The following is a 27,436-nucleotide window of genomic DNA, read 5'->3' as shown; positions in this document are numbered from 1 at the left end:
CTTGAGGAGCCCAGAGCCAAGTAAGCCCAGGGATTAAGTTTGACACCTGGGTGGGTATCATTGGGGCAGGGAGAAGGGGCCTTGGCACAGAGCCCTGATGGGCAGAGAGGAACCCCGGGGCCCCAAGCAAGTGGGACAAGGGAGGCGGGGATGGTGAGCACCAATACACTCCCTCCGGCAAGAAGGCACAACCCCAGCGGCCAAAAAATGTTAAAATACAGGATTGGCCTAAAAGAAACTCTGCTCAGCTCCATCCCACATCCGTCCTCACTCCATGGCCACGAGGACCAGAGGACCAGGCCAAGCCCCTCACCAGGGCCCCATCTGCCTCGTCCTCTCCTACCTCCAGCCTCTTGCTCATGCTGTTTCCCCACCTGGCGTGCCCTTTCGTCCCTCTGCACTTGCCCACATACTCTCCTCCTCCTCCCAGCCCTGCTGGGCTGTTGCTGGGCCCCTGCAGCCTGGAGTGCATCTCTTCACTTTAACAGATGCACCATCATATCCCTTCTTCCACTCACTCAGACAAACTGCAGAGCACCAACCGCGTGCAGGGAAGGGTGCCTGGTCTGGCTGTGTCCTGCTCTTCCCACACGCGTTGAGAGCTAGCTATCTCCTCTCCTCACACAGGGGCTGGGAACCCAGTGCTGTGTGAAATAAATCCGGGAAGCTCAGGCCAGCTGGGAGACTTGAGCTGAGCCTCTTCTCCACCCTGCCCTCAGGACAGGCAGCACCTCAGCTGACACACCCCAAGGCAGGCAGCTAGTGAGAATGAAGGGAGCAGAACCCCACACCTTAGCCCGACCTGCGGCAGAGGCCCCGAGTCCTCACATCCCTGCCTCTGCCTCCAGGGAAGGATTTCTGTCCTCAGTGAGTCAGCATGGGGTGAGGGACAGCCAGGGAGCTCAGGGGGGAAGAGGCTGGGGTCCCAGGGCAGCCTGACCTCACCCACGAGTGTCTACACTCTGTCAGCCTCAATCTGCCCTTCTGCAGGCTGGAGGGCAACCTCTCAGGCCCAGGCATGGGAAAGGAGCTGAAGAAGTGAGTAGTGGTGTCTGGATTTCACAATCAATCATCCATTCCACAAACACTTACTAAGCAACTACTATTGCTTATAGTGCCAGGAACTGTGCTAGAGGCTGGGGATGCAGCAAAGAACAAAACAGGAAAAAAGTCTCTGCCCCTGTGGACCATAAACAAATAAAATTTTACTTGTTAAGTGCTATGAAGAAAAACAGAGTGGGGAACAGAGAATGAAGAGTAATGGGCTGAAGAAGGAGTTATTTTAGATACAGTGGTCAGAGAGGCCTCTCTGAAGAGGGGACACTGGGAAGACACCTGAATGCACAGAGGATGCAGGCCACATGGATAGCCAAGGAAAGAGCTTCCCAGGCAGCAGGACCAGCCAGTGCAAAGGCCCTGAGGCAGGCTTGTGCCCGGAGTGTTAGTAGAGTAGCTAGTAGGCTGGTATAGGAGGAGCAGAGAGATGGAGGGGCAGTGGAAGTAGATAAGGTCAGGAGATGAGGGGGAGGAAGCAGAAAGGGGAGCAGGCCCTCTAAGTGTCCACCCTTAGGAGTTTCTGGATCCTGGGGGTGCCCTGGAGCAAATCTCTTCTCTCTGGTCTCCCAGGAACATGAGCAGTACTGGCCCCTCCAGCTGGCCAAGCTCCTCCCTTATCACCTTGGAGCCTCCAGAAGGGGAGCATTCTGTTTGCAGCCAGAGAAGCTGAGTCCAAAGAGGTCATGTAACCAGTGCGATGAGGAGGTGCCACAGCCTCGGGCCTCTGGCTGCCAGCCCTGCCAGTAGCTGCACCACCAGGCTGCTGTACTGATGGGGGCCATCTAAATGCAAGTCTGCCACTCAGCCCTGGGAGTTGGAGCCAGAGGTCAGACCAGCAGCAGCTTGACTCACCAGCATCTCTGGAATATCAATGGGGGACACAGGGACACAGCAGGGAGATGAGGCTTTGGAATTTCCTACTGTGCAAGGGACAGAACATCCTCCAAGAAGCAGGCCTGAGGTCCCCATGCTGCTTCCTGCCACACCCAAAGAGGCCATTTGTTCCTGCCCTAGGAATGCAGGCCTGGATGTACCTGGGGTCCTGGAATCACACCCAAAGAGGACCAGATCCAAACTCCTTGGATGACTCCCTGGAGAGGCCCCTGCCAGGAGCTGACCTGTGTACTTCCTGTTACATGCACTCGAGGTGAGGACATCATCAGCTGGGTCAAATTCCACTCCTGCTATTTTTCCAGCTCTGTGGCTTTAGGGGAGTTACTTAACCTCTCTGAGCCTGTTTTCCCATCCGTGTAATAGAGTTGTCTTGAAAGCTAAACGAGTTAACACATATGAAGAAACACATAAAACAAGGTCTGGTCCACAGGAGGGCTCCATAAATGTTACCTAGTATCACCCATTCTACCCTCACCCACACAGGAGCCCTGACTCTGATACTTGACACTTCTGTGTGACCTTAGGCAGGCCCCTTAACTTCCCTGAGCCTTGATTTTCCTCATCTGTGAAATGCAGCACAGAGTGCAAGCAAATTGAGGCTCACGTGGGTTCCCACAGAGATGGAAAGACTGTGGGGTTATAAAAGTATATACTCTAGACCCCAGCCCCTGAGAGTGGCTAGGACAGTGATGGGAGGCACTGAAGACTGGACCGGGTCTGTGCTGCCCCCTCCAGCCTGTCTCTCCTTCCCAGGGTGACTCACTCACATTCTCCTAGGCGCCCAGGCGGGCCTGCTCTACATGCCTAATCCCAGCCTGTCGTACTCCTTGATTTTCCCTCTGCAGCCTCAGCCTGCAGGGAAGAGAGGGTCCTGGCTGCACGTGCACCCAGATGGGAGATGCACCAGTCTCCTCACACAAGTGCACATATGCACATGGGCCTGACCACGGACACCCCTACTGAGGCAGGCCTGCTGGTCATGCATCCAGAAAATCACGTATGTGCACCTTCCCCACATACCCGAGTCCTGTCCTGGCTGCCTTTGGAGCTCCGCTAGCTGTCCTGTCACCACCAGACCAGCTATCCTGTAAGACCCAGACTGGCCTGTGGTTTTTGTCCTTAGCCCTGTCTTCTCTGGACCTGCAGCCTCAGTCAGGGCCCCACACAGCCCCCTCAGGCCTTCCAGCAGTCCCCATACCTCCCCAGGAATGGCCGGACACCAGGAATGGCTGAGGCCCAGGCAGCTGGACCCCTGATAACAGCCCTCCAATGTGCGTCCACGAGCTCTCACCTCCATGAGCGAGGAGCATGTTTCGTTCTGACAACAGCCAGATTTATCCCCATAGTGCAGATGAAGAAACCAAAACCTAGAGAGACAGAGGGACTCTCCCAGGATCCCTCAGCCAGTACCTGGCCGAGCTGGGGTCCAGGTGTGTCTGCCAGGGCCTGCCCACTAACCATGTGCGGCTACCTCTGTGAGTGAGCTGGAAGACAGAGAGCGTGGGTTAGACAGGCCTGAGTCCGACAGCCTGGCTCCAGGTCCTACTCCAACACCTTGCTGTGTGAGCATGGGCCAGCTACCTCACCCCTAGGCCTCAGTCCCCCTAGCTATAAAATGAGGACCAAAACACAGAGCCCACACGGTTGTCACCAGGATTCATGAAAATGCAGGGAGGGTGCCTGGCACAAGCAGGGCTCAGTCAAGGGCCACAGGATGGCCCGGGGCATATGCTACCTAAGTGAGCAATTGGAGTGGGAGGACACAGTGATGGGGGCTGGGAAAACCAGTGCCAGGGCTTTCTTTAAGTCCTAAGTCAATGGCCTGATCTGTGCTGGCTGTCACCCAGGAGCTCCCCACCCAGAGGAGAGGACACGGCTGGGTTCCAGTCCCAGCTCCTCCACATTCTGGTTGTGGCGTCAGGAAAGTGACCTACTCCCTGTGGCCTCAGTTCCCTCATCTATAAGTTGGGCATAATTATGCTGCCCTGAAGGACCTAGAACCCAGTGCACAGTAGGCAGCCAGAACTTGCCGGCCGAGCTCACCATGGCTCTCATGTACAGCCTCACCCTGGCGAGCATGCCCTCCCCTCTGCCCTGCTCCCTGGCGCTCCTCTGAGCAACACACAGATGATTTATACTTCAGAGGACAAATCAATACAATATACGGCCAAAGACACCTTTAATCTTTCGTGCGGATTAGGCTACAAGGTACAGCGGCCTCCTTCTACAGGCCGCTCAATTCTGATTTCAATTTGGCCAGCTGCAGCGCACCTTTCCCTCTCCTCTTTTCACCCCCTCAACACGTTCCTCCAAATCAAATTTAATTTAGTGGGCAGGGCTGGGAGACTGAGCTGCCCATACCCAAACGCAGGGCCCACCAGGACCCGGGGCTGCCCAGCCTGCAGGTGGATAGCAGGGGCAGTGTGGGGATGGGGGAGGCCAGGCCCTCAGTGGTGGGATGGAGTGAGGGGGCAGGGGCACCCTGAGGGGCACTTTACCAGGCCAGGAGTGCCCCAAGCTGGAGGCCCTGGCAGAGTAGTTAGTTCTCTCATTTTTCTAAGACTTTGATAGAGTCTTAGAAGCCTTTACATTTCCTAACTACTCAAATGCCTGATTAGATGGTTGTGTAAAAATCAAACCGTATAGTCTTAGCTTCAGCTAAAGCACAGTCCCCAGACCTCACTTCAATCCCATGCCTCTCCTGCTCCTAACATGTCAGCGTGTGTCCCTCCAGGCTATATGTGTGTGACTGTCGTATACCAACCCTTGCACAGGGCTGGTCCATGTGGGTCTCAGTTAATGCAGTAGGAGACAGAGTGACAGAGTGACAAGAATACTAAAGCAGTCAAGACCTCTACTCTTGGAGCTAGGCTGCCTGGCTTCAAACCCCTTCTCTATCTCTAACTTGCTGTGTGACCTGGTACCAGTTATTATTTGGCCTCTCTGTGCCTCAACTTCCTCCCTTTAAAATAGGGGAAGCTACCTCAGAGGGTAGGAAGGATGACCCAGGACAAGAGGTGTAAAACTGGTACTCTGCACGTGCTGGGAACATGGAGAGGGCTACGATTGGAGTGGCTTCTAGGTTCCTGACAGCGGACTGAACACCACTGAACATTAAAACTCTGGACCTTCTGTCCCTGCCCTCATCCAGCACCTTGTCCCCAAATCCTGCAGAGGTTGCACCTTAAACAGAAAGGTGGTGGGCTTGTTTGGGGAAGAGTGCAAGCCATTGAGGAGGAGAGGACCAGCAGAGCAGGGAGAGTGGGGCCAGTCCAGGGAGAGGGGGCAATGTCCGAGCACAGGAGGAAAGGACATATGGGCAGCCTGCCGCTGGGAACCTGCCTGGAGGTGGGAGTGGAGTCCCATCCCCCACAGCTTCCCCACTCCGGGCCCAGGGGCCACAGCAGGGCAAGGCCCCCAGTGGTAGCCAACAGTCAGCGCGGCCCCACCACCACCGCGGCCCCACCACCACCGCCCTGCAGCCCTCTCCACCTGGTTACAGGCACCAGAGCTGCTTCAGCCGTACAATTAAAGGGGCTTATCTGAGATTTATAGCAGGATTATGCCCGCAGGGTGTTACCAGTGCCAGCCTCTGGACACTCTGTGGTCCTTAGGAAAAGCAATTAGAGTCCTGAGTTATACAGTTATAAATATACAGACGCTGTCCCCCAGGGTCCAGGGCGCCACAGTGAGCTATTTAGAGACAAGCCTTGGGGGAGGCAGGGAGGAGGGCAGAGGGGCCCACTCTGTGGGGAGGTGGGTCGTCGGGACGGGGAGGGCCTCCCTGCTTCCCCCCACACCCACACAGGGCAGGTGCCGTCCGGTGGCCTCAGAGCCCTCAGCAAGCCAACCCTCTTGGCAAAGCTCCCCCAACCCAGGGGGCAGCCCTCAGCACAGCCATCAGAACGACCCACTCAGTGACCCGGGCTTCGGGCCTGCCAAGGTGCTGACCTTTGTTATGTTAGCCCCTTACTACTTGCTAAAACCTAAAGCTTTATCTCTAGAGCTTCTGAGGACAATTAAGGGAATGCAGTGAGCTTAATGGGGGAAAGGTGGCCTGTGGTAAGTGGGGGAAAGTAGAGGGGAGAAAATCACTTTCCTACAATTTCCCAGATCGGAATGGGAGGCACCTACTCACTGAAGCCAGAACCAGCCCACCCTGCCTGTGTGAAATGTGACTCTGCAGCTCCTGCCCCTCACTCCCACCACACAGCTCAATTTTAGCGATTCCAAATTCCCAATCCTTCAAACAAGCCTTGCTCCAAGAACCTGCTGGCTAGCCACCTGTCCCCTGGGTCTCTGAGCCTCCTGGGTCCCTGAAACCTCCTTAAACAAGGCCACCTCCATCCACACCCTCTTCTCCCCATCTCTGCCTGAGAATAGCAGCTGTTCCACTGGCTCCCACCCCAGGAATACTGACAGTCCCCATGTGGGAAGTCATTCACATCTGCCCTGCCCCCAGGAGTCACCCGGCCACCCAGTGCTCTGGGGAGAGTCGGAGGCCCATGAGGGGAATGGCCCAGGGCAGGCAGAGCCCACAGGGCACTGGGGGAGGCTCTAGGGCAGTGCTCAGCCACTATGCTGTGACATCCCCCAGTCCCCGAGCAGGACCCTGCAGGCAGGTGCCTGACTCACCATCCTCCCGGGACTTCTGGATGAAGGCCTCCACGCCGCTCTCACCGTAGCTGCCCTCTGAGGCCAGCGTGGACACGTAATTCCATTTGAGGGCACGGACGATGTCCACCATGGCCTGGGCCTGGTACGTATCCGAGGGTACCACGCGGGAGAAGAAGTCGTAGCGGCTGTTGTCACTCAGGTCAGGGGCTGTGGAGGCGTAGCTGATCTGGGGGATCTGGGGGCGAAAGGGGCCGCTGATGGGGGTGGCTGACACCCCCACCCTGCCCAGCCAGCACCATTCCCCTGCACACCAATCTCCTTCCTGTCCCCACAGCCTTGGGACCCCCCAGACCTTCCCACAGATACTGCCTCTTCTCATCTGGGGGAAACCCTGTGACACGAGCTAGACAGGTCCCAGCCCACAGCAGCCCAGGGACCCTACGCCTCCTGCCTCCACTCAGCTCTCCCCTGACCCTACCCCACCCGCGCCCTCCCCACTTCCAAGAGCCTCTTGGGCCTCAATTCACAAAAAGAGCTGGGAGATGCCAGCTGGAGAAAATCCCCCAGTGGGTGAGACAGTTCAGCCTGGGGATGGAGTGGGGAGGAGGTATTTTCAGAGGCGCCCTGAGGGGTCATTTGGTCCATCTCCTTTCCCCAGGCAGCCCCTCGTGTCACCACCCAGCAGACCCTGACCCCATAGCTCCCTCAGGGCTCAGGCTCCCTCCTCTGGCCCAGCCCAGGGGAGGCAGAGCCCAGGTCCCAGCCGCTCCCCACAGCCCTGGCCTGCCCCTTGGAGGGAATCCCAGGAGGCCAGAGGGCAGGTCAGAGGGCAGAGCCACAGGGAAGACCCTCTCTCAGCGGCCTGGGGTGCATGCAGCCTGGCACACAGGGCTGGGAGGCCTCAAAGGCAGACTCCAGGCTCCTGCCCTGAGCCCCAGCTCTCTCAGCTGTACAGCAGCTTCCTGCTCCCACCTGGGCCCCCCCCAACATCCCCACTGCCCTCCTCACAGGGTCCTCCCCTGCCTGACTCCCCAGGGCTGGTTATGCCCCATGCTCTCCATCCCCGCTGTGCTCCATACCTACACACATACCCTCTGCTCTGCTCTCAGTTGTCCAGGGTGGCAGGTAAAGAGGCGGGCATACTGATCTGGGCTGATGTCAAATCTAAGGTTATATTTGACACAAGAAATCATTAAGATTTGGTCCTGGCCAAAAATACTTGTGGCCAAGAGCTGGTTCTTCAAGAAAATAAACAAAATAGATAAGCCTCTAGCCAGACTTATTAAGAGGAAAAGAGAGTCTACACAAATCAACAGTATCAGAAACGAGAAAGGAAAAATCACGACGGACCCCACAGAAATACAAAGAATTATTAGAGAATACTATGAAAACCTATATGCTAACAAGCTGGGAAACCTAGGAGAAATGGACAACTTCCTAGAAAAATACAACCTTCCAAGACTGACCCACAAAGAAACAGAAAATCTAAACAGACCAATTACCAGCAACGAAATGGAAGTGGTAATCAAAAAACTACCAAAGAACAAGACCCCCAGGCCAGATGGATTTACCTCGGAATTTTATCAGACATACAGAGAAGACATAATACCCATTCTCCTTAAAGTTTTCCAAAAAATAGAAGAGGAGGGGATACTCCCAAACTCATTCTATGAAGCTAACATCACCCTAATACCAAAACCAGGCAAAGACCCCACCAAAAAAGAAAACTACAGACCAATATCCCTGATGAACGTAGATGCAAAAATACTCAACAAATTATTAGCAAACCGAATTCAAAAATACATCGAAAGGATCATACACCATGACCAAGTGGGACTCATCCCAGGGATGCAAGGATGGCACAACATTCGAAAGTCCATCAACATCATCCACCACATCAACAAAAAGAAAGACAAAAACCACATGATCATCTCCATAGATGCTGAAAAAGCATTTGACAAAGTTCAACATCCATTCATGATAAAAACTCCAAGCAAAATGGGAACAGAGGGCAAGTACCTCAACATAATAAAGGCCATCTATGAAAAACCCACAGCCAACATTATATTGAACAGCGAGAAGCTGAAAGCTTTTCCTCTGAGATGGGGAACTAGACAGGGATGCACACTCTCCCCACTGTTATTTAACATAGTACTGGAGGTCCTAGCCACGGCAATCAGACAAAACAAAAAAATACAAGGAATCCAGATTGGTAAAGAAGAAGTTAAACTGTCACTATTTGCAGATGACATGATACTGTACATAAAAAACCCTAAAGACTCCACCCCAAAACTACTAGAACTGATATCGGAATACAGCAAAGTTGCAGGATACAAAATCAACACACAGAAATCTGTGGCTTTCCTATACACTAACAATGAACCGACAGAAAGAGAAATCAGGAAAACAACTCCATTCACAATTGCATCAAAAAAAATAAAATACCTAGGAATAAACCTAACCAAAGTGAAAGACTTATACTCTGGAAACTACAAGTCACTCTTAAGAGAAATTAATGGGGACACTAACAGATGGAAACGCATCCCATGCTTGTGGCTGGGAAGAATTAATATCGTCAAAATGACCATCCTGCCCAAAGCAATATACAGATTTGATGCAATCCCTATGAAACTACCAGTAACATTCTTCAATGAACTGGAACAAATAATTCAAAAATTCATATGGAACCACCAAAGACCCCAAATAGCCAAAGCAATCCTGAGAAAGAAGAATAAAATAGGGGGGATCTCACTCCCCAACTTCAAGCTCTATTATAAAGCCATAGTAATCAAGACAATTTGGTACTGGCACAAGAACAGAGCCACAGACCAATGGAACAGACTAGACAATCCAGACATTAACCCAGACATATATGGTCAATTAATATTTGATAAAGGAGCCATGGACATACAATGGCGAAATGACAGTCTCTTCCAACAGATGGTGCTGGCAAAACTGGACAGCTACATGTAGGAGAATGAAACTGGACCATTGTCTAACCCCATATACAAAAGTAAACGCAAAATGGATCAAAGACCTGAATGTAAGTCATGAAACCATTAAACTCTTGGAAGAAAACATAGGCAAAAACCTCTTAGACATAAACATGAGTGACCTCTTCTTGAACATATCTCCCCGGGCAAGGAAAACAACAGCAAAAATGAACAAGTGGGACTATATTAAGCTGAAAAGCTTCTGTACAGCAAAAGACACCATCCATAGAACAAAAAGGAACCCTACAGTATGGGAGAATATATTTGAAAATGACACATCCGATAAAGGCTTGACGTCCAGAATATATAAAGAGCTCACACGCCTCAACAAACAAAAAACAAATAACCCAATTAAAAAATGGGCAGAGGAACTGAACAGACGGTTCTCCAAAAAAGAAATACAGATGGCCAACAGACACATGAAAAGATGCTCCACATCGCTAATTATCAGGGAAATGCAAATTAAAACTACAATGAGGTATCACCTCACACCAGTAAGGATGGCTGCCATCCAAAAGACAAACAACAACAAATGTTGGCGAGGCTGTGGAGAAAGGGGAACCCTCCTACACTGCTGGTGGGAATGTAAGTTAGTTCAACCTTTATGGAAAGCAGTATGGAGGTACATCAAAATGCTCAAAACAGATTTACCATTTGACCCAGGAATTACACTCCTAGGAATTTACTCTAAGAATGCAGCAATCAAGTATGAGAAAGACCAATGCACCCCTATGTTTATTGCAGCACTATTTACAATAGCCAAGAGTTGGAAGCAACCTAAATGTCCATCGATAGATGAATGGATAAAGAAGATGTGGTACATATACACAATGGAATACTACTCAGCCTTAAGAAAAGGGCAAATCCTACCACTTGCAGCAACATGGATGGAGCTGGAGGGTATTATGCTCAGTGAAACAAGCCAAGCGGAGAAAGAGAAATACCAAATGATCTCATTCATCTGTGGAGTATAAGAACAAAGGAAAAACTGAAGGAACAAAACAGCAGCAGAATCACAGAACTCAAGAATGGACTAACAGGTACCAAAGGGAAAGGGACTGGGGAGGAGGGGTGGGTAGGGAGGGATAAGGGGGGGAGAAAAAGGGGGGTATTAAGATTAGCATCCATAGGGGGGTGGGAGAAAGGGGAGGGCTGTACAACACAGAGAAGGCAAGTAGTGATTCTACAACATTTTGCTACGCTGATGGACAGTGACTGTAAAGGGGTATATAGGGGGGACCTGGTATAGGAGTGAGCCTAGTAAACAAAGTATTCGTCATGTAAGTGTAGATTAATGATAAAAAAAAAAAGCAGTTCCTGTGTGGTGACCTCCAATGAGTTCTACACAATGATATAAAGGGCATATAAAAGTGTAGGCAAAGGGTCTGTTTGTGTTTATACAGAAGATCAAAGCCTAATTTGGCTACCCTGAAAATGAACTAAGATACGATATGAAAAAGAACTTCCAACATCAGCACTCTCGGGAAGACTCATGCCAGAAGATGATCATCAAAAAAAACCCCAACAAAGATCCATGCACTGCTACAGCTGTAGATGCACTCATCCCACCAATTCCTGGACTTGCTATGGGAATGAAGAAGGAGATATCTAAGCTGGCCTGTACATACAGTAAAACAACAAATTTGACTGGATCTATACTGTTGGAACTCAATCAAGAATTAGGAGAAGTGCAAATTGTAGCTCTCCAAAATCTTACAACTACAGACTATTTACTGTTAAAAGAACATATGGGATGTGAACAGTCCCCAGGAATGGGTTGTTTTAATTTGTCTGAATTCTCTCAGACTGTTCAAGTTCAGTTGGACAATATCCACCATATCATAGATAAGTTTTCATAAATGCCTAAGGTGCCTAACTGGTTTTCTTGGTTTCACTGGAGATGGCTGGTAATTACAGGTATGCTTTGGTTATGTAACTATACTCCTATTATGTTAATGTGTGTGTGCAATTTAATTAGTAGTTTAAAACCTATACATGCTGAAGTTACTCTACAAGAAGATATGTCAAAGAAATAGTCAATCTTCCCAGGTTTTCTTCCACCTGCTACTTCTATAGCTTTTCTTCTTACTTCCTAATTACAACCCTTAAATAGAATTCATGACACATATCGAATTTACCGAGTATCATAATTCTTCCAAGCGGTAAAGACACCTCAAGACAAATGCTCGGCATAGAAGCCACAGGGCATAAATATGCAAAGAAGTAAAAAGCTAACCTTTTCAAACAATAAGGCTTCTCTCTCACTTACCAACTTCACATTTCCCTGTATGGCCCCGGAAGATGACTGGTTAGCCAGAGACGGGTAAGATTCCTCAAGGGAGGAACAACCTAAGACAGGCACAGTCGCAGGGGGGCCATCAGGTGAGAAAATGGGGATCAACAGAGGTGAGGCTTAGAACCTCCCCCCTCCTGTTCTGAGAGAAATCTTCTACATACGTGGATGTTTTATTGCCCGTGTCTAGCTTGGATTAACACATAGTCTACAGGCACACACCTGATCATCTACATTTGCTCTCTTACAACACTAAACTATGTTTTCTACCTTTATCTTGTATCTATCTACCACTTCAGCATTTTATTAACAATAATAATAATAAAGAGAGAAATGTGGTATCCACATATAAATCAAGTATAAAAATCAAATGAATATTCATATTTGAACTGACTATTTATAGTTCATAATGCATGAGCAAAACCGAAAGCTTCTGTGATGACTGCCCTTGTACTGTTCACCATGTAACTTATTCACTATGTAAGAATTTGTACTCCATGTAAGAACTTGTCCGTTATGCTTCAGAAGATTGGAGACTGATGAAAATTAGGCTTGGGGTGGATTAATGATTGTGCATTGAGCATTGACCCTTTATACAGAATTTTATTGTTGTTAACAACCATTTGATCAATAAATATGAGAGATGCCCTCACAAAAACAAACAAACAAACAAACAAACAAAAAAAAAATATATATATATATACACACACACTTCCAATTGTAAAATAAATAAGTAACCGGGATGTAATGTATAGCATAAGGAATATAGTCAAAATATTGTAACAACTTGGTATGGTGATAGCTGGTCCCTAGAATTATCATGTATATAAATGTTGAATCACTGTGTTGTACACCTGAAACTAATGTAATACTGTGTGTCAATTACCCTTCAATAAAAAATAATTATCCAGAAAAAAAACAAAAACTTGTGGCCAGCACTTCAGTTTCTGTGGCAACTGAGGGTGAGAAATGTTCTAGGGCAAGAAGACTGGGGACACCCCCTGGACAAGTGGTTGCCCACCTAGCCTATGTCTACAGCTTTTCTATTCCCAGGGACAGTGGCACCCACCTTCCACTGAGGATGCCCATTAGGAAAGGGCATGGCCTGGCTCAGCCCCTACAATGCCCCCCAGATGATTGGTTTTCTGGATCTGCTGAGCAGCTACACATTAATTGCCAAGCCCTCTTTCTGTAGTTCTTGTGGTCCTTGTAAAATGGTAAGTACTATGTACTGCCCCGGCAATCTCCACTACTATTCACCATGGCACCAGCTAATTGCAAAACTTTGGAAACATCCCAGTGAAAGAAGCTATAGTTAGCCAAGGTATACTATGCAGCTGTGCAAAAGAACAGGGCAGCTTTCCATGCTCTGCTCTGGACAGCTCTCCAAGACATACAGGAAACACAACAGCAACTGAGCAGCAAGCTGCAGACCTGTGTGCAAGCGGCACCCAGCTCACTGTATAAGGCTCAGTGTATACTCACGCTACTCCAAAACAAAACAGCTCGAAAGGAACCAGGTGGCTGGAGACAGGGCCAGGCAGGAACCTTTCACTTAGACCCTTTATATGCTTTGCCTGTAGAATCATGCAAATGTAGCACCTGTCTAGAAAACAAACCACACTTGTCCCCTCTCCTGCCTGTGCCTGAAAATTAGCCCAGTCCTCTCTGCTTCAGAGTGCACTTAGCATGAAAATATGGACTCTCAAATGTGGACTCTGATTGGATGTTTGATAGTTGTTATTTTTAAGGCCTGATAATGGTGGTATAGTTGAGGTAGGTTGGCTGGTTGGTCTTTAAGGGTTCCTATCTCTTGGGGCAGGGTTTCTAAGTCTGAGCACTATTAACACTTTGGGGGGTTTAATTCTTTGTTTGGGGCTGTCCTGTGTGCTCTAGGGTGTTAAGCAGCATCCCATACCCTACCCACTAGATGCCAGTAGCATACCCTTCCCCCAGCTGTGACAACCGAAAGTGTCTCTAGACATTGCCAAATGTCCCCCAGGGGGCAGAATTGTCCCCAGTTAAGACCTACTGTTTTAGAGCTCAGACGGAAATTTTTCAGGATGAAGTGCTATGATGACGTCTGAGGCTTGCTCGAAAAGGATCTTGGTGGGAGCATGTGAAAAAGTCAGTAACACTGGCTGAGAGCGGACAGCTGCTGAGTGGCATGGCCACGGGGGCTCACCGACCACTCTGCTGTGCTTTTGTACAGACCCAAAATATCCATATTTTTAAAACTTTTTAAAAATAAACAAAACAAAGTAAATGGCACCCCTGGGTCATCGCTCTGAACAGAAGTGCCCTGAATTTGCTGCTGGAACTGGAGAAGGAGGAGACTGCCAGGGCAGGGTGCGGCCTGCCTTCACGGCAAAGCCCCCAGAAAAGACAAGACGGCTTCTTGGTTTGTTTGCAGGCCTCCCTTTCTGCCTGGCTCTCAGCAGAGAGCGCTAATCGCACCCCCAGGAATCCACTATCTTCCTAATTAAAAGCAGCCTGTCTCCTCTTCCGATGTTTTCTCCCAACACAGTGCCTAGAGTCAAAAGGGCCACACACAGCAGAGGGGCAGGGGGCAGAGTGGGACTGGACAGAGCCATTCACACTAGCGGGCGGGCGGGCGACTTCTCACTCACCCCTCATTCCTCCTTCCCCGCCACCTCCCCGCCTCTCCCCTAGTTCAGGTGCAGAATCAGGGACAGCAGATGGACAGATGTCTGGGTATCAGGACCAGAGCCCGTCCCCACTGAGCCCAGCCTCGGACAGCAGTCCTCAGCCCCAGCCCGCCCCCGCCCCTCTGCAAGCTGTTCCCATAAAGGGCGGGAGCGTCAAGTGTGGGGTTCCTGCAGGATATGGTGTCAGCCTGAAGCACGGCCCCAGCCTGACTTCAGGAGCTCAGGAGAGGCCCCTGCTCCGCCTCTGGCGATCCCTAAGACCCAGGAACAGGTCCCCAGCCTGGAGATGATTGGAGGGGAAAGCATGACCTCCAGAAGAGGGTCCTAGGGATAAACCAGCATCCTCTTACATGTCCCCTCTGCCAGCGTCTCCTGCCCGCCCCTCTCGGCTCCCTCCTCAGCAACAGGCCCTCCCGAGTTGCCTGGGCAAATAATTTCAAGCAGATCTGGGAGCTACCTGGCTCAGATTCAGATCCCACTTCCACCAGCCGGCTGGGAAACCTTGGGCGAGTTACTTCACCTCCCAGGCCTCAGGTTCCTCAGCTGCAAAATGGGAAAAATTACAATCCCAGTCTCACGAGGTGGTGAGGGTCACCAGGGGGACCTCATGGGACATGCTCAGCACAGCACCTGGCAGGCAGGAAGCACTCAAAAGGTGAGCTTTCCCGGCGAATCATTCTGCGGCCCTTCACAGTTTCTCTTGGCCCTCTCTCTGGTTCCTGACCGCCTAGGGCTCCCCCAGCCTCCCCGCTTGCCCCCATCCCCTATCAGGGCTCTCTCCGCAAAGCCATCCTATGCCCTGTGGGGTGGGGACACCGGCTCCTCAGAATGCTGGCAGGCCTCCAAGGTTCTCCTTCTCCCCAGCCCCCTCCCAGCCTGCAGGGAACAGGGGAGAGGTGGGGACCACCCTGGGGACCCCGTGGGCAGCGTGGCTGTGATGGCCTGGCCAGTGGGGCTCTAATGTCTCTGCAGCCCAGCAGAGTTGGGGACCTCTGGGGGGCCCATTGCCATTCTCTTCAGGGAAGGTTCCTCACCTTTCACACCGGCAAGGCAAAGGGCCCGCCCCACCCCGGATGCTGCGCCTTCACCTCTCTGCCTCCCTGGCTCCCTCCGTCCCATCACCCAGCACTCTGATCACCTGCTGTGTGCCAGGCAAGGACCCAGATTCCAGCAGCATCTGACCAACCAGTGTCCTACTTTCGGCCCAATTTCTCTTCTTCTCTGCCTGTCTTCACCTGCCCTCAGAACGCATTAATCATCTCCCCATGTCCAAATCTTCCCAGTGCATCAAGGCCCAGCTCATATGCCACCTTGTCCAGGCAGCCCTCCTGAGCTCTCATTCTCCAGAACAGCACAGTCCCAAGTAGGACTGCTCCACAGGTACCAGGCATGTCCTCCAGGTTAGGATGCTTCATCTACTTGTCAATTCAACAAGCATTCTAGGTTGTGCTTGGCAAGGGATATGCTGAGGGGTCCGGGACTCATCCTACCCCCAACCACTACATCCTGGAGGACAACCTAGGAAGGGGACAGGTGGGATCCCTGGGTGACACACAGTGTGTCTGCAGCTGGCAGCCAGTAGAGCCTGGCGCTTACAGAAGGGGTGAAGGAAGTGGGAAGGAAGTGCATAAATAAACCTCTCTCACTCTCTGGCTTCTGGAGTGACAAGGAGGTCCATGCCATGTGGGGAAAGACAAAAGCTGCTTCAGGGCTTGAGCAACAATGAAGATGAATGCCAAGTGCATCTGTGTGTGTGTGTGTGTGTGTGTATGCACACACACACGTGAGCACGTGCCAGAGCATGCGCCCTGAGCACACAAGTGCACAGCACATTCATTCACTTATTTATTCCTCCTACTGACAATCACTGAACACTGATGGCCTGCCAGGCATAGTTCTGAGCACTGGGAATAGACAGGTGAGCACTTTCCTAGTGGGGCTCCCAGTCTAGACAGGCAGGCAGTGGAAAGGTGATAGGGAGCTGTTAGATGGGGATAAGAGTCCAGGAGAAAATACAAGGGGAAAAGCAGGGAACTGTTAGAGAGTGGCCAGGGAAGCCCTCTGCCAAGGTAACGCGTGAGTCAAGACTCCAAGGAGACAAAGGAGGCAGGCACATGTGTATTTGGGCAAGGGCATTTCAAGCAAAGGCAGCAGCTAGTGCAAAGGCCCATACACATTTGTGCATGTGTGCATAAGCATGTACGGGCATGTGTCCATGCACGTGTGTGTGTGTGTGTGTGTGTGTGTGTGTGTGTGTGTGTGTGTGTGTGTGTGTGTGTATAGAACCTGAACCTGTTCTCAAGCTGCCCCAGGCCTGACCAGCAGCTCTACACACCTGCCCACATATGGAGACCCTGGCTGGCACACAGGTGGGGCCCCAGGGTGCCCACAGCTCAAGTTCTGGGTCACTGACTCCCAAACTAGCTGAATCTGGGGACCCCCTGAGAGCAGCGGTCGGTGTCCCACACCATGCAGAGAAAACAGCAGTAACTGGAGGCAGGTGAGTACCTCAGAGCACCCAGGGCACAGTCCCCTGAAGGAGGATGCACTGTTCAAAGCTTTTCTGAGCAGTCAGGGATGAAACCCCCACCCTGACCTCCATAAGGCCAGTGGCACCCCAGCCAAGTGGCTGGATGTAAGGCCATCACTGTGGGGACCTCTGGGCCGCCTGACAGAAACTCCAACCCTCTTCCTGTGAGTGTGAGTGTTTAAAAGCACCTCCCTTTCCTTCCTCTTCCCTAATGCCTGGCACAGCACATAAGTTTCCAGCTGCAAAATGGGAAAAATTACAGCTCTAGAGCCAGCCTGCCATCTAGCTATGAAACCTTAAGCAAGGGAGCAGCTTCTCGGGGTTCGGTTTCCTCCACTATCAAGTAGCCATGGTACCAGCAGAGAGACTGCGTGAGCCAGTACATGCAAAGTGCTCACGACAGGGGGCCACGGCAAATGCGAGCTATTACTATCAGAGAGAGAGGAAAGCCTAGGACCACTGTGCCCATTTTGTGGATGAGGAAACTGAGGCTCAGAGAGATGAAAGCGTGCTCTGAGTTTCAAAGCCAGGAGATATCAGAAGCAAAGCACAGATGGAGCTGCTCTGCATCCCTGAGTCCTGGCCTCCAGCCTTGACCACCCTCCCAGCTGACTCTATTCTTTCTGTTCCATGCACAAGCCAGGCCAGGCAGCCACAGACTGAGGCTGGGATCCTGCAGCCACCTCTGGCCACCAGCCCAGCCCAGCCAAGGCCCAGGCAGACCTTGGTACCCTAACCTGCCTGGCTGCAGCCCCTCTCACCAGGGAAGCAGGAGACCCTGCCTAGGGCTGGGCAGACCCTGTAGTTGACTGCCTGCTCCTTGCCATTCTGATCCTGGCTACTTGAGGCCTCCACTGCCCGGCTCTCAGCATGAGCTGTTTTCATCGCAGATAAAAGGCAGCCAGGATTCAGGTACATGAAATCTGCCCAGGCAGGAATGTGTGGTTCAGAGAGCTGGTGACAGGATGGAAGACCAGCGTCCAAAGGCCTGACCTGCACAGTCAGGGCGGGGTCACCATCCCCCACCCCCAACACCCTCACCAGCTGAGCCACGTACCTTCTCCCAAGGGGTCTTTGCTTCAGAGACATAGTGCCCAGAAGGAGCCAGAGGTGCCGCCAATCATCCCTTCCCCCCTCTGCGGGGCCTCGGGAGGAACAGGGCAGGAGTGTCTCCCTGAGAGCTGGGCACACAGTAGGTGCTCCACACACCCTCATGGAGCACCAAGCACCTCCTCTCGGCCAGGTGCTGAGGATGCAGATTTCAGTGACCCACCTTCAGAGAAACAGCCTGGGGATCCTCACAGTGACTGGTCTCCAGACTGATGGGCAGGGTCTGGGGCAAAAAGGGATTTACTGGGGGCCTCACACAGGGGCTGCAGGGAGAGTGGAGGCTGGCAGTATGGGATGAGGGTGTGGACAGATTGAAGAAGGGAAATGGGGCGGTGCAAAGAGGGGGGCATAGGGTCAATGGGCCTTCACGATGGCTGGGAAGGGTGCTCACACTGAGAGACCAGGGACCCAGCAATGGGGCAGTGGGCAGGACCTAGCATTTGGAGGGGGCACCAGTGGCCCCCACCCTCAGCCTGATCAGGCTCACCTGACAGGCATCCTGGGGTTCAAGAGCAGAAGGCAAAAGTGACCTACAGCTCAGAACAGCCCCAGGGAGGCCTCACACACCCAGACCCTTACGGTCATGCCCATCCTCCCACCAATTACCAGTAACAGAGAAGGCCTGAAAAGTGACCTGGGGAGGTGGGGTACAGGATGCCCTGGGCAGGGCACTGGGCTGGCATCTGGGTGGTCTTCAGAAGGTTTAGGATGGGCCCCAGATAGGGCTGTCTGCTACCTGCCCCAGGACCTCCTCCAGGGCCACACACTGGGGCCTTGCTCTACACCCACGAGGATATTTGGTGGCCACAAGCCTCTTCCCCAAGACCCTCTGGGAATTCAGGTCAGGAGGCCTGGGCTGCCCACTTCAGGACACCCTCATTAATCAGATCTCATTACTCTACTCTGCGGGCACAGACCAGCCACCGACTCTGGCCAGTCACTCAGGGGCCTGGCCATGCGCCCCTGCCTGGCCCAGGGCCAGCTGACCTATACCCCCGTGCAATTGATCAGTCTGCCGGCTGCCCAGGCAAGCCCTGACTCAGCCCTCTGCCGGTGAGCTGAGCCAGCCAGCCTCACCACCCAGGGCCCTCAGCCTCCCCGGCTCTCCCCCTCCCCAGGCCTAGAAACTGGGTGGCTCTGGCCCTCATAGGCCCCTTCTTCCCATACCATGGCCGACAGCATTTCCCAGCGCAACTGAGAAGTGGACACCAGAGTCTTCTAGCTGGCAAATGCCTTCTTGAAAGAGTGTAAAATTTGCCCAGAGGGGACTAACTGCACAGCCCATGCTACCGTCATGTAAACCTCTGCCTCCCCCTTACACAGTGAGCCCCCATGTACACATGCAAGCGCGCGCGCGCACACACACACACACACACACACACACACACACACACACACATATCTGAGGGTAATGCTGACAGCCCAGGGCAAGGAGGGCTGCCCACGTCTCTCGTGGGGTAGGGCCCTCAGGCAGCAGTGGGAGAGCCAGCCCTGCTTCCTGTCCATGCTCAGTCCCCACCTCCACTCCTGGCTGTCACACCACGGGTCGAAGCAGCCCATCTGTCTCCTACTCAAAGGATCAGGCAGGGGTGGAGGCCAAGGGCCCCAGAGGGTTGTGTCAATGGCTCTGCTTTGAGCAACAGCTTATTTCTAAACATAATTATTAATTTCACGCTTATCATATGCAAACCTCTGTCTCCCAAACGAGATGAAATTGATTTAATTAGAAACTCCATCATCAAGGCTTTTAGATTCAAACTTTTAATTTGGATTACCAACCCCACCCATGGCTGCCAAAGAGAGGCTCAGGGCCTCTGACCTTTCTTCCCAAGGCCCCAGGCACAGTCTGGACATACAGGCACACCCCCCTGCCACCAGTACCCTCCCAGCCCGGTCAGGGCCGCTTGCCAGGACTGTTACCCATCGCCCACACCCACAGCAGGTGTCACACACAGGCAACCCCTTTTTCTCCTGGCATCAGAATGGGGAAACAGTTTGAGAAAAGCTCCTATCATCTTACAATGGAAGGACTTGATCTGAAGTGGGCAGCAGACAGGAGAGATAACAGGCTTTCCCTCTTCTTGCAAAATGCATGCACCAGCCCCCCTTTGGGAGACCCTCCCAGCACTAATAAAATGCCCTTTCAGCTCAGCTCAGGGCAGTCTGTCAAAGTTATCAGCACTTGGCATTTTAACAAAGTGTTTTCCAAGTATTACCTCTGACCTCGTCTCCAACTACTCCCATTTTGGCCTCACTCACAAGGCTCCAGTCCCACCAGCCTCCTTGCTGTACCTTGAATGTGCCAGGCACTCTGTCTCAGGGCCTCTGCATTGGCTGTTCCCTCTGCCTGAATGCTCTTCCCCCATGTATGTGGCTTTCTCCCTCAAGTCCTTGCCTTTAGGACTGCTCAAACCTCATCTTCTCAGGAAGGCCTTCCCAACCACCCTGTCTAATGCTAACTCCTCTTCTCTCCCCTGTGCCCCATCTCCACCTCCTCTGCTTGATTTTCCCCATAACAATGATCACTTTCTAGCATGTGCTATATTTACTTACTTATTTCCTTTTTTGTCTGCCTCCCCTTAAAATGTCAGCTCCACAAATTCAAGGGCATTTTTATATTCCCCACTGTGTCATCAGATGCCAGGTACAGTACTTGGCACAGGACAGGTAAAAAACAAAGGGGCCACTGCATTCCCCCCCACCCACAGCCAGCGTGAAGACAAGCTCCAGTGTCATGGATGCCAAGACAGGTGAGGAAACTAAGGCCTTCAGGTCTTGCCAAGGTCACAGAGCTGGTCAGCAGCTGAGTTCTGTTTCTCTCGTGGTCTGACACTTGGCCTAGACAAGCCAGTGGCACTACTCTGCCACGAGCTGGCCACTCCATGGCAGTGCCTGGCACGGGAAGATGCTCTGAGGCTCTCCCTCCCCAGGACTCAGCAAGATCCTCCCTCCAGTGTCCCTCACTTGCTGGCTGTTCCGCCCTGTCCCCAATTTCACAGCGTCACCTAGAAGGCAATTGTTAGGAGACCATCCCATGCCCACCTCCTGTCTCCCTTTCCCTGGGGCCCACCCAGCCTCTTATCAGGAGAACAAGTGGACACTTGGATTAATTTCCAGGCCTGTGTTGAATTATGTTTTTCAGGAGGGAACCAGACAGATGCAGGCAACAGGCCTTTGAACAAATATCTCCCCAGAAAGCGCTTTATTCAGTCCCTTGTCTCACCCTTTGAAACATTACATGCTTTCTTAGGAGCCCAGGAAAAAAAGTGGGCCGAGAAGGCACAAGGCTGGAGAAGAATAGAGGGTGCAGAGTGGAGAGCCTCGGCAGGGCTGACAAAGGAGGCAGTTCTGATGCAGGCTCAAAGGAATTACCGCAGATGAGGGCTTGGACAGCCACGCAAGGGCGAGAGCAAACAAGATCCTCAGATCAGCACTTGTCCTATTTCATAAGCAAAATGTAGATCAATAAATTACACTCACTTTTGCAGGTTTTACATGCTGACTCCATAACCTTGTCAAGAGTGATACATGTTGGGGGAGGGGGCCAGAGGAGTGCAGGGGCCCAGGGAGCAAGGGCCAGGGCCCTGGGAGTGCTCCAGGGGGCCACTGCACCTGTGCCCCCTTTCCTGAAAAGGGCTCAAGGTTCACATTCCTGGAGGTGAGCAGCAGGCTGCCACAACCTCTGCCCACTGCTTCACTGCATGACTGTGGGCAGGTTATCTCCCTGTGCACCTCAGTTTCCTCATCTGTCAAATGGGCATAGTGGTAAGAGCCTGGCTCTGTCAGCCTCCCTGGGAGGAACACATGGAGAATGGATATCAGAGCTCAGAAAGACAGAAGCAAATGTCCAAGATGCTAGGAGCCATTATTATACCCCTTTCATGCATCCGGGCACAGCAGTTAGCTAATACAGCCTCTCCTGCTAATTCTCACTATAGCCTGAGACAGGAAGCCTCAGCCCTGACTTTCACGAGAAGCTGCAGTTAAGTGAGCCAGAGAACATGCCTGGGGTCACCCAGCACTGGCGCTAGGAGTCGCATCCAAGCCCATCTGATGGCAAAACTGGGCTGTCTCCTGTGCCACAGCGCTGCCTGTGGGCCAGGGAGCTGGATGGCTCTGGGCTCTAGACCATGTCCAAGTGTCCAAGGGGCAGGGAGGGGGCTTGGGGCCAGCCAGGGTGGCTACAGGACCCCAGGGGCCACGCCGAGCAGAGACTGGGCACATGAAATGGGCTGATCCAGGGCCGGCATCTTGGAAGCAGATGAGAGGCTGCACAGATGTTGGTAGTAATCCCAGCAGCACCAGGAGCTGTGGCTTAATGAACACCTACTCCACCCAGGGAAATATGGAAACCAAATCCACACAGCTAGTGGCCAAGTGGGATTTGAACCCAGGTCTGTCTGACTCTAGCACCTGAGTGCTCTCACCCCTAACCTCAGCCCTGCACACACTCCATGTTCATTCCTAGCCTCCTACCCTTTGCCCAGCCCATCCCCACACCTGGAAAGCAGCCAGGTTGGGGAGTCAAGAGTCCTTGCTTTCCCCACCACACCCCTGAGCAGGCCGCTTCACATCTCTGAGCCTCAGTTTCCACATCTGTTCAATGGCGGCTTAATGACCCCTGCCCACTGGACTCACAAGGGAAGGACAGAGAGAGGGGCCTGTCCAGCATGGGAGTGACGTCCAAAAGCCTCTTCTATGGGACTGACTGACCCACGCACAAGCATGGGAGGCAGGGCTGGGGCTGGGATGACCTCAGGGACTGGGGCACTCCTGGGGCCCTGTAATTATGCCCCTGTCCTGCTGACCACCTCACCCACACTGAGTACCAGCAATGGGGGCTCAGCCAGGCTGAAAGAAAATGAGCCACAGTGCCTGCCCAGTACTCTCAAGTCAAGTTAATGTGCTGCACCGCGTGTAATATATGGCTCTGTATTAATATGATGGGACATAATGGGATGTATTAACATTATTGAACACATGAGCCGATAAAAGTCACATCACCATCACTCCATGTAATTTATATCATAGCCCAGGCCAGAGCCAGGCTGGCAGGGAAGAGGTCCCACTGGAAAAGCAGGGGGCTTCTCCTGGGGAAAGGGGGCCTGTGCCCTGGGCAGGGGAGGAGAGCCAAAACCAGCTGGGGGGAGGTGGCACGAAGCAGGCAGGCCAGGTGATCCCTAGGCAGGGGAGTAAGGTCGTGGTCTGGGGGCTCTCAGCCAGTCCTCACAGCACTTGACCCCAGGCGGCAGCATTTGGCCACGAGTCCCTGCACGTAGCTGCTCAGGCCCTTGTTCCCCTTCCTCCTCACGGGAGACCCCTCCTCACCCGCCCTCCCCTGGTGACAGCATGCTGGCGACCCACCGCTCAGTCGCCCATCCCCCCTCCACTCACTCCTAGGCCACCTATGGCCTGGTGATGCACCCCTGAACTCCAGGGTCCCACCCACTGCCTGCTCCCCTTGGCCATATAATGGGACCCCCAGATTCTCCCAGAGTCCTTCCTAGCAGGTAACTCTACTCAGGCCAAAGTGTCAGATGCGCCCTTGACAATTCTTTCTCTCATGATCCAAACCTGATTTATCAGCAAATATCGTTGGCTTTACCTTGAAACTAGATCCAGAATCCAAGCACGGCTCACCTCTGCCACTGCTCCTACTATGGGCCACAGCTCCAGCATCTCTGGCCTGGACTATTGCAGCAGCCCCCTAAATGGTCTCTCACCTCCCACACTTACCACCTATTCCCATACATGACACAGTCCACTCCCCACCCCACATGGCAGCTCAAGGACCCATTTGAACCCCAAATCAGATCACATCCCTCCTCTCTTCATGAGTCTCCCATCTCAGCCTAAGTAAAAACCAGCATCTTTCAGCAGCTCACTAGGCCCTACACAATCTGCCTGCTTGGCCTTACCTCACCTCCCACTGTCCTCCCCTTTGCTCACTCTGTTCCAGCCACTCCAGCTGCATGCTAGCTCTCCCAACCCACGAGGCAGGAACCCACCTCGGGACCTTTGCACTGGCTGTTCATACTTATCACCACCTGTGATAACACACATTTCATTTATGTGACTTCCTGATCATCTGCCTCCCCACTGGAATGTCAGTCCCATGGGGGAAGACAGGTTTTTGTCTGCCTTGCTCACTGCCATCTCTTCAGGACTTTGGACAGTGCCTGGTGCCAAAACCCTCATTTTGCAGCCTCTGCAAATACGAATGATCAGTGAATGAACAGATAAGCCAGGGCAGCAATCTGCTTTTACCTGACTCTCATAAATGGGTTTCTCTACAAGATTCTGTTGGCAGATGTATCTACTTCCAAAGAAAGAATTTGAAAACCTCTGACCTGGTCCAGTTAAGGAAACTGAGGAGCAGATAGGCCAAGTGGCAGCAATTTAGCCAAGACCACATGGTGGGTAGCTGGCCACTCCCAGAGCATAGCTCTCCCATGCCTACCCCACTGACCCAAGCACCTCCTGCGGCTCTGGGCTGAGCTGGCTGCTGAGCACCCAGCCTACAGGGGACATTGCCACCTGCCAAGGGCTTCTCCAATTCCTGGCTGCCCCCACTGCCATCCATCCTCAGGCATTGGCAGCCTCTTGCCCTGTCCCATCTCTCATCAGCACCCTCAGGAAGGGGCCCATGTGCATGTCCACTTGGTGCAGTTTCCACCCCAGGGATCCCTCTTAGCAGGTGTTTGCTATGCAAGCCCCATCTCTACTGCAAAATAAGAGTTTCTGGCCCTTGGCAAGGGTGATGGTGATATGGGCCTCCCACCCCATCATGCATTTATTCAAAATACACATACTAAGCACTCACTATGTGCCCAGCACCATGGCAGGCACTGGGATGCTGTAAGGAACAAAAGCAGACAAAGCCTGTCCTCATGGAGCTGAGTCCGGTGGGGGAGATGTCTCTAACCAGACATGCCCACCAACACACATAATCACAATCTCTGAGATGTGCTGGGAAGAAGAGGCCGGGGGCCTATGGGAGCCTGAGATAAGGGCCTAGATCTGGCCAGGGCATCCAAGGAAACCTCCCTTAGCAGGGGCAGTAAGCTGACACCTGAAGAATGGGTAAGTGATACCCAGGTGAAGAGAAAAGGGAAGAGCATCCCTGACAGAAGAGACAGCAGGTGCAAAGCCCCTGTGGCCAGGAGGTTCAGGGAAAAACAGAAACAGAGAAGATGGGAGACTATAGCATGAGACATGGCTGTACAGAAATAGATATAGAAGGCAAGATGGGAACCCAGGTGTAGTGGGAAGGCTACTGTATTGGTCCAGGTGAGAGGTGAGGGCAGCCTGGGCCAGGGGGGTGTCTGTGGAGATGCAGAGAAGTGTGACTCTCTCCACAAGACTTCCAGCTCCCAAGGGTCTCCCTCCTTGTGACAAACAGTTGATGAGCCCTTCCCTCATCTCTGAGCCCACCAAATACCAAACAAGGGCCTGGAGCCAGGAGATAAGCAAACAGGTTCTCCAGGGCTGGCTGCCCGTTTCCCCACTGAACCAAGCCCATTCCTTCAAGATGATTGGTCTCCTGAGGGCTCTCCATGATGCCTGCCCCAGTGCTATAGGAAGAGTGAGGAGGAAGCCAGGGACTAAACTTAGAGCAGAAGGCCACCCCTGCCTCTCACATCCAATGCCATCACCCTCCACAGCTCTGTGAGCTTGCCATGATGGGAAGAACCTGAACCCTTTTGTCTGTCACTAACTCACAACTCAAACTGAACCCTCTTCCATCCTGTGTTCCAGGTTTCTCATCTAATAATCAAAACAACAGCTATAATAATAGCTTACATTTATTGAGCACTTACTATGTGCCAGGCCCTGTTCTCAGCACTGCATATGCATTAATTTATTTCATCCTCAGTAGAAACCTGTCATAGACAGAGGTACTAGCATTTAGCCTACCTTACAGGTAAGGACCTGAGGCCCAGAAGTTAAATTACTTACCCAAAGATATGCATCTGGTAAGTGGCCAAGCCTAGATTTGAACCCTCTCAGCTGGGCTCTGCCTGCCATCATGCTATACCTCCCTAAGAAGTAAGGAATGGATGGAATCACCTCTGAGACCCTCCAATTCCGCAGTGGCTGCCTTTTGTGGTTCTCAGCCCAGGAGTTTGGCCTCCAACCTGGAAGGCCCCAGTTGCTCCCAAAGGACAGCAGGTTGTTAATCTGGGCTGGATGTCTCCCCAGACCTCTTTGCTTCTTCCCACCTTCTGAGAAAACTCCAAATGTTTGATTCAGCCATATTCCACCTGCCTACAGTGTGACAGGCATTGAGACATGGTGGGGAATGGCACAGATCCTACCCCGCATTAAGGGCCTGCTCTACATAGCCTCCCAGCAGTCCCTGGTGGGACAGGGCCCAGTCACCCACTGAGGTAACCTGCTCCTTAAGACAGCTTCTTCTCACTTCTGCTCCTTGCTGTGCGTCCTGAAGCCAACCCCCAGGGAGACGGCCTGCCACCTTCATCTCAGGTCTTCTCCCAGACCTACGCACAATACTGTATTCCCCATCAGCTCACTTAATTTGCTGCTAACTACTCTTCAAAGTAGATGCATTTTATAGGCAACGATTCAGAGGCTGGGAGAGAAGTCATCTGCCCTTGTTCGCTCTGCTACTGATTGAAACCCAGGCTCACCAATGCCAGAGGCAGAAATCCTTCTCCCCTGCTGCCAGGCCTCCCTCTGAGCCCAGGCAAGAGCCACCAGAATGTCTGGGTCCTGCCCAGACAATAAGGGGACAGGCAGCAGATGACCCCATGCTTTCCTTGTTCCAGCCCCACATGTCCAACTTGCAACAACTGGTGATCTGAGCTGATACTTCACTCGGAGAGGGAAGCCCCGAGTGGTCTTGGTCCCTTCCACCCTGTCCCACCCACTCAGGCCTCTGTCCCAGAATCTCTCTAAAGGCCAGGGGCTGACAAAGAAAGCTCAGCCCATTAGCTCAGGCCTCAGCCAGTCCCCCAGGGGACAGCCTCTGGTAGTGAAGCCTGGAGCAGAGTCCTGCCACCCAGTGCAGCTGGGCACAAGCAGGCGCCCCTACTGCCAGTAGAGAGCGGGCACTTGCAGGGTAAGTTCAGAGGAACCCAAAGCCCGGCCCAAGTCCCCAAGTGTCTACCCAACACCTGCTTCAGGGTCTATATCCCCATTACTGGGATCAAAGAGAGATTATGCTCAAACTCACCCATATTATTAGAAGAGGGAGCCTTTAACCATAGACTCTTGGATAACGAGAGTGAGACTGCCCCTTCCAGCATCCCTG

At 52.4% G+C, this 27,436-nt stretch overlaps 1 protein-coding gene across 6 annotated transcripts in view; it reads right to left on the bottom strand.

Annotated features, from left to right (window-relative positions):
- Positions 1-27,436, bottom strand: part of GRM4 (glutamate metabotropic receptor 4) — a 119,436-nt gene that overhangs the window by 56,344 nt on the left and 35,656 nt on the right. For all 6 annotated transcript variants that reach the window (XM_036887087.2, XM_036887083.2, XM_057493931.1 and 3 more), the window contains one exon: positions 6,586-6,802. In XM_036887087.2, the coding sequence (XP_036742982.2) occupies positions 6,586-6,697 (112 nt within the window). In that variant the 5' untranslated portion in view covers positions 6,698-6,802. The remainder of the gene's footprint in view (positions 1-6,585; positions 6,803-27,436) is intronic.

The sequence above is a fragment of the Manis pentadactyla genome, chromosome 16, assembly GCF_030020395.1.
Source record: "Manis pentadactyla isolate mManPen7 chromosome 16, mManPen7.hap1, whole genome shotgun sequence".
Taxonomy (NCBI): Eukaryota; Metazoa; Chordata; class Mammalia; order Pholidota; family Manidae; genus Manis; species Manis pentadactyla.
This window is presented reverse-complemented; position numbering and strand designations above follow the sequence as displayed.